The sequence below is a fragment of the Lolium rigidum genome, chromosome 2, assembly GCF_022539505.1.
Source record: "Lolium rigidum isolate FL_2022 chromosome 2, APGP_CSIRO_Lrig_0.1, whole genome shotgun sequence".
Taxonomy (NCBI): domain Eukaryota; kingdom Viridiplantae; phylum Streptophyta; class Magnoliopsida; order Poales; family Poaceae; genus Lolium; species Lolium rigidum.
Genome location: NC_061509.1, coordinates 101,530,780 through 101,538,533, shown reverse-complemented (window position 1 = coordinate 101,538,533; position 7,754 = coordinate 101,530,780). Strand labels below are relative to the sequence as shown.

General features: G+C 41.6%; 1 protein-coding gene across 2 annotated transcripts; it reads left to right on the top strand.

The window, feature by feature from the left end:
* The first annotated feature begins 4,087 nt into the window (after positions 1 to 4,087).
* Positions 4,088 to 7,365, top strand: LOC124692157 (D-amino-acid transaminase, chloroplastic-like). 2 transcript variants are annotated; one of them, XM_047225468.1, is made up of 6 exons: positions 4,088 to 4,360; positions 4,937 to 4,992; positions 5,713 to 5,891; positions 6,120 to 6,793; positions 6,907 to 7,031; positions 7,137 to 7,365. In XM_047225468.1, exons 1-5 carry the CDS (start codon positions 4,186 to 4,188, stop codon positions 6,999 to 7,001), a joined length of 1,179 nt encoding a protein of 392 aa, XP_047081424.1. In that variant the 5' UTR covers positions 4,088 to 4,185; the 3' UTR covers positions 7,002 to 7,031; positions 7,137 to 7,365. The 2 variants fall into 2 exon arrangements, with proteins under 2 accessions (XP_047081424.1, XP_047081423.1); XM_047225467.1 differs by having other exon boundaries at positions 4,089 to 4,360; positions 6,907 to 7,160.
* The last annotated feature ends 389 nt before the right edge of the window (positions 7,366 to 7,754 follow it).

Here is a 7,754-nt window from a genome sequence, read left to right as displayed (position 1 = left end):
CAACTCATTTGTAAAGCCATCTGGACCTGGGCTTCTGTTGCTAGGTGCGTGAGAGATTGCCAAAAAGATCTCCCCCCGCCCAACCGGTGATTATAAATCTTGGACAGTGCTAGTGCTGGGCTGATACAGTTCAGAGAGGGTAACATTTGGTGTCCAGTTCCGAGTCTGTAGGAATAGCTCACTGAAATGGCGAGTTACTCAGTTGCAAGTTTCAGCTTGGCAGAGTCTTGGAAGAAATCCTCATTGTTGTGTCTAAGTAACTTGATTTTATTCTTGCGGAATCTGTTGGTGGCCATTGCATGGAAAAAAACGTGTTTTCTCATCCCCAAGATTGCACCACTTATCTTTAGCTCGCCTCCTCCATCTGCCAGCCTCCTGCGTTGATATACTTTCCATTCCTCAACTGAGTCCCAGTACTGGATTGCATGTTTGTTGTTGGATAGAAGTGTCGACTAATTGTTGCCGAACCCAGCTCCTAGTTGCAGCTCGTACAGCTCTCAGCCTATGATTCAGTATAGTTGCCGGTAGTTTTGTCTGTCTCCATCCTCCTGTGCTCCACATTTTGTAAGTAATATTTTCTCGCTGGTGATTTAGTTGAACTAGTAGCAAAATCTTCATGTCACTTTGACTAGAAACAGCTGCTGGAGATTTTAGCACCATCCTGTAGCTGTGTATATAAGCTTGCACGTCCTGTAGCTGTGTATATATGTTGATGTCCATGGTTTGGTGCCGCTGGCTGGTTCGGGGCTGGAGCTGGTTGAGCTTAGCTATTACATCCATATGTGGTTATATACAAATATGCTGCTGATATTTTTCATGTAACTCATCATCTCTTGCTGCACGTACCTACTGGATGTTTATGTTGTTTAATGTCATGAGAGAAATATTTGTGTCACTTGCTGAACATTCTTTTGTGCCCAGCTTGATGCCTAGCCTAGCCTATTCTATCTTGCTTGTGTGTCATGTTGTTTAATGTCATGAGAGAAATATTTGTGTCACTTGCTGAACATTCTTTTGTGCCCATCTTGATGCCTAGCCTAGCCTATTCTATCTTGTTTGTGTGTTGAGAGTTATGGTATGCGATTTTCCAGTATCTCGACATAATTGTGGTACTGGCCCTGGGAGCTTTTGGTGCATGATATTTTCTCTTAACCTAGGGCTCTGAGCTCTGTGTATTTGGGTCTATCGGTGTTGAGGAAATTGCTCTGTTCTTCACTACTATTGCCGTTGCATTACAGATTTTGTGAATAAATATCATGAAGTAAACATGCTATCTTTTAACAGTTTGTGATGAAGTAAAGCTACTCAGCAGTTTGCGATGCTCATTGTTAGATATTTGGCTGTTAATCCTGCTGTTTTCCTGAAAAAATTAATAGTAAAATAATTAATTTAACTTTGATTCGACTTCATGATATTCCCTCCGACCCAAATTAATGCACTCAACTTTATCTAGATACGGATGTATCTAGATGTCTTTTAACTCTAGATACATGTATATTTAGGAAAATTGAATCAATTAATTTGGATCAGAGGGAGTAGTATATTGTTATGAATGAAATATTCATATTAAGCGCGTGGTCACGAACTGAGCCTCCCATTCTCTCTTGTTTGATTTTGTGCTTACGTTTTCTTTGTTTTCATACTTGTACATGTTCCAGTTTCTAAAGGTGAGGAGGAGGACGGACTTTTGCTTGAAACGATAGTTCGAAGACAACTTGTGCTTGAAACTCAACATACTAGTTAGCGACAATTCTTTCAACTATTAACTTAATTAACTGAAGTTACTTGTTTTATCTGAAATATTGGGTAAAGCAATATGTTTTGAGACATGGGAAGCGAGTATTTTCCGTATATTTTGAATTTCTCCTATGCACTTCTCAACTGTAAATTCTTTACAGAAGATGGCCTATTCTTTTTTCCTTCTTACCTGGGGATGGTCTATTCTCCTTATACTATATGTGCGTTGAATTCTGGATGCTAATCAGTTTGCATACTTTATTGTTTGCTTATCACTGCCTGTGCTAATTCTGTCTGGTGCCATGGCTGTCTATCCTATTTGAGTAGTTTTTGCTGTTCCCAGGTTTATTACTAGTTTTCATAACGAGACCCTGTTTACTAGTAGTGAAGTTATAAATTATTAGTTGTTTATTCATCTACCATGAATTCATGATTTGAGTGTTGGCATGCTATTCATGCTAGTCGCTGAACAATAATATGACAAGTTAATTATGACGTTCAATTGTGCTGTTTCATCAATTTTTACTTTATAAATACTCCATCCGTCCCACAAAACATGTCGAAGGTTTGTCATAATTTTGATGTATCTATTACTATTTAGTATCTAGATACGGCCAAATTTTGACAAATCTTCGACATGTTTCATGAGACGGAGGGGGTATGAGTTTACTTGGCACGTGATTAAGGAAAATGTTAACGGTTATTCTCTCTTTTTCTAATGTATCAGCAGAACCCTTGTGGAGTTATTATTCATCATGCTTATTGCTTAATGATTTGTGTATTGATGTGGTTGGTTCTGCAGGACAGTACCGTTATCTAGCGATGGCGGGCCAGGCTATTCAACCATCCATTGTTCAGAAGTTTGGTGGACAGTTCCACCTTGGCTCCAGCTTCGCTGGCGTTGTCTATGCATGTACATGTGCTCTTCTGTGTCAGCCTATGAAAGGTGCTTCACCACAAGCAGTTACATGACTTGTAGCCTTTATGCTCCAGCAATGTATTTCAATGGCGGCACCATGGTCACCCAGCAGCCATGGCAGCGTGGCTGGGCATGTTCGCCGGCGCGCGTGTGCGCGGCTCTGCCGATCTTGCATTTCCGTGAGGCCGGAGGCAGCTGCTGCACGCGGCGAGGATGCGCTGGCCACCATTGCACGGCGTCAGGGACGCGTGCCGCGGAGGGTCGTCATCTGCCATGGGCAGCTCCAGATCATTATCCTCATACTTCCCTGCCGGCACTGAAGCAGGGATATGGCGGCCAGGGGAGTGCTGCACCCTGGCCACCAGGACGCGCAGGCGCAGCTCCAGGCCCTTATTCACATCGCCGCCGGTGACCTCATCCACGACGTCCTCACAACGACAGCCCAACTTGCCGTTCAGGTGAGGACCCTCGATTCTATCACTTATGATTCCAGATTTGGTTCGCTTTGGACATGCCAAGACCTGTAGATAATTTTAGCTGCCAAGTTCAGGTTTTGAGTGTCCATTTTTTTGAGCTACATGTAGAAACAGTGAGTGAATGCTTAGGTTTGTTCTAAACATTGACGTGATGTCTCCTCCCGCGCGCAAGGTGCCCACATCGCCGCCACCGACGCTACGCCCGCAAGGTGCTCGAAGGTATGGCATGAGGTCAACCCGTCCTTTAATTTTCAGCGTTCTCGTTTATTTGTTGAATGTAGTCAGATTTTTCATTATTTGTAGATGAGTTTGGCGTATGATTTTGGGATCAAGAGATACTTTGGTCATCATGAACTTTGTATCATCATGCATAGCATGATCATCGAGAATGAGCCAGGGCAAAACAATGATTACTTGCACTATGAGTTGATGGGATGCCCTGAGAAGAGATGGTAGCCCGCTTCATTGCCTCGTACAAAGCTATTTGAGACGATGATGTGCATGATCAGAGTAGCATGTTTCACCTCATTGTATGTTTGTTGTAGTGTTGAAAAACTATGTATTATATTATTTTTTATCTATTTGTTGTATTAAAAATAAACTATTTGTTTGTGTTGTAATAATAATTAAAATATTTATAACTATTTTTTTGGTTCTATATGATCTTGATTATTCTATATTTGTTGCTATTTGGAATTTGTGGACGCGCTGCATTTTTGCGCGTCTGGTGAAGCGCTGCTATTCACGCGCGAAAGTACAACGCTTGATAAAGCAATCGTCTGCCTCGCGTGCAAAAAATGTAAATTAGACAATGTAAAATTGTTTTGTCGCAGGGCTGTTCTAGGCGCCCCGTTGAAGATGCTCTTAGAGTAGGACCATTGCTAGGATTAAATTTATAGAATTCTCCCTAGGAACCATTTCTTTCATAAAAAGAACCCACTAAGGGCTAATGTTTGTTGGTCTCGTTTGTTTTTTCTGCAAAAAACAGAAAAGAAAGGAAGGAAACTCATAGAGTGATAGCCTACGGCCCCATTCCTGCCCAATTCTCCTCCGATGGCCAACCTCTCCGCCTCAGCTGCTGCCGCCGGCAACCTCGTCTCCCCTTCGCGTCGGCCCTCCCTCGCGCTGAAGAAGATCGCTCCATCGCTGCGCGTAGCTGCCGCGCCTGCGGGTCTCCTTCGGTTGAAAGCGGCGGTGGGCAGAGCCGCCACGAGCTCCAACGGGGCAGGTTAGTGGCGTGTAGTTTCTCGCGTCCCCCCTTTGATGATTCCTATTTGCCCAGCTCCGCGGTGATCGTCTTCCTGCGGCTGCCGTCTCATACCTTTGAAAGGCTATAGTCAAACGCGGGAATTCGTCATTAACTCTATCTACCAAATTCTGATGGCTTAATATCCCTGAAAATTTGTGACGACTTCCTATCCCTTGCATCATGATTTACATGGGCTTGAAATAACTGGATATATTTAACACAAGGTGAACTGAACACAAAATGGTCCGTTCTTACAACTATTATTGCTGAATGCTTTTAGATGATCTTTTATACTCCTTCCGATACATAATAAGTGTCGTGGTTTTTGTAGATCAATAAGGGGTAAATTTGAAACTAAATCAATGACACTTATGATGAATCGCAGGCAGTCGATTTTACCGATTGCTTTTAGATAATCTTGAAATGGTCATAATTTCTATCCCTTTGGTCTGGCATACATGAATTGTATTCCATGTTCTTGAGAATAAGAATGTTATTAGGAGGCTTTTTTTTTTTTGCAATACTGTTGAACTAAGCAGCTACTTTGTCATGCAGCACCAGCCGGCACCATTGTCAATCCAATTGATGTCCCTCTCTTGTCTTTCTCTGAGGTGGACTTCCTTGTCTCTTGTGTTGTTTGCTAGCACTAGTTGAATTGGCATCTTGTAATGAAATTTGCAAAACATGGATGTTTGGTGGCCCATAGTTTAGAGAGAAATGTTATTATCTGTTGTCATTACTCTTGCACTTGTCTTAGTTAATGCTTTGATTAGCACACAATGCTAGATGTACGTTGTGTTCACTGCCGTAAATTTCTTCAGAACTGTTTGTTGCAACTTGCAACCACGGTATGGCCGGCCGATCTCAAAGCAATGTTTCATCTTGACTTCTGAGCTATCCGGATTATAAAAGCCTGCAGATTTACGAGAATTCATCTGGGGTTTGCTGTTGTATTGGATTTAAAGAACACATATTATTTTGTGAAATACTAACATCATATTATAATATCAAAGAAATTACCAACGAAAAGTTCTACTAAGAGACATGCCTTGGTACTTCACCTCATGACTGTAGAGACTACTTTCGAGCATTTCTTAAGTTCCATCTTTTAACTGAGCAGAAATCAGATTGTACAGAAGTAAGAGAAACTTGAAATTATGTATCTACACTGGATGTTTCCTTTTCCCCGTCACTTGGAGTTTGGACATTACTATCTGTAATCAGATCAATATATGTGTTTTAGATGTCTCAGTTAAATGATCGATGGAGTATGGTTTTCTCTTGAAACGTAGTGTCACAACAGAAAATTAAATGAAAACTTTTCCCTATAGGTTGCCAAAAGGCTTGATGCATTCCAAGCTTCCGGTGTGAGAAATCAAACGTATATGGCCATGTACTCTAGTATTTTTGGTGGAATTACCACAGATCCCTCTGCAATGGTGATACCAGTTGATGATCACATGGTTCATAGAGGACATGGTGTTTTTGATACTGCTGCTATTATGGATGGGTAAGAAATTTTGCTTCTGTCAAATTAGCGTGACATGTATCTTATAAAAAGGTTGACATGCATCTTTTTGCCAAAAAGAAGAAAAAAAACATGATATGCAACCATCGATAACAAGTTTGTAGCTGTTTTTCTTTGCTCAATTAATTCCCTTCAAATGTTGCTTCCAAACTTCATCAATATCAACTAGGAGTATTTAACTTGTTTCCTTTGTTGGTGTATTACTGGCAGTCACCTCTATGAGTTAGAACAGCACCTTGACCGCTTCCTCAAGTCTGCACATATGGCCAAAATCCCATTGCCTTTTGATCGATCAACAATTCTAAGTGTACTTATTCAAACTGTGTGTGCATCAAAATGTACTCAAGGTTCGCTTAGGTACTGGTTGTCTGTCGGGCCCGGAGATTTCCAATTGTCTTCATCTGGCTGTACAAAATCAGCCCTCTATGCTATTGTCATTGATAGTCCATCCTTGCCAGTACCATCAGGCTGCAAAGTGATCACATCATCCATACCGGTAAAGTCTCCACAGTTTGCAGTCATGAAAAGTGTAAATTACCTGCCAAATGCGCTCACCAAGGTGGAAGGTGAGGAAAATGGTGGATTTACTGGCATCTGGTTGGATGATGAGGGTTTCGTTGCTGAGGGTTCGAACATGAATGTTGGCTTTGTGACACGGAACAAGGAACTTCTCATGCCCCGCTTCGACAAGATCCTGAGCGGGTGCACGGCAAAACGGGTTCTAGCCCTCGCTGAGCAGCTACTGGAGAATGGAGGGCTCAGTGGGATATCTTCAAGGAATGTGAGTGTCCAGGAAGGGAAGGCGGCCGATGAAATGATGCTCATTGGGAGTGGAATTCTTGTCAAGCCTGTTGTTCAGTGGGATGATCAGATGATTGGCTCAGGTAAGGAGAATTCCTTTCTTCAAAATCCCTTAACTAGCTCTCATAACAGCAACTTCCTTGTAGTAACAGAAGGATTAAACAAAATGCTGATTGCTTCACATGTTCCTTAACAGGCAAAGAAGGCCCAATTGCTCAGAGACTTTTCAACCTCATTCTTGAGGACATGAGATCTGGTCCGCCTTCAGTTCGAATCCGCGTCCCTTACTGAAACCTTCTGAACTTTACAGATCCATATACGGTACATGGAATCAAAGACATAAATCATTGGAGATGTATAAATCTTGACTGTCACATAAAAGCTACATTGATATACTGGCGGTGGTATTCCTTTTGGTCTTTGCAGAAATCAGAAGCAACTTTGGAGCCATTCTTGTGTGTCAACCTTATGCCTTCTTCTCTACATTAAACCTGGACGTTGACTTGTTAGTTTGACGCACAGAATCACAGATACCGCTCGTGGAAGTGTAGAAGACGAGGCTTTTGGTAAACATCGTCTTTTTTAGAGGTCTACTAATATATGAATAAAGCTTTTGAACGGTTGTGTGCATCCTGGTTATGCAGAGGCTGGGTGTAATGCTTAAAACTTTTTGAGTAATAAAGCACCCTTTATCGAGAAAATATGAATAAAGCTACATTTTTCTCTTATTTTTAACAAGATCCATGTCTTGATTTTGAGGTCCACTCCGGTAGAGGTTTGGGAAAGTGAGATGGGAAAGTGAGATGGACATGTTTACGGAAAACCACCACCCAAAACAAATTTGCCTGAAAGAATCACTGATTTTAGGGATGCAACATCATGTGCGACCAATTTTCACAATTCCATGACCATGTTCAAAATGACATGACTTTGTTTCATGACAAGAATATAATATATTAGGTACGTAAAACTAGAAAAATATGGATTTATAGTAGAGCATGCTTATTTGGTCCCACTCGCCTTAACACTTCATCATTTTTATTG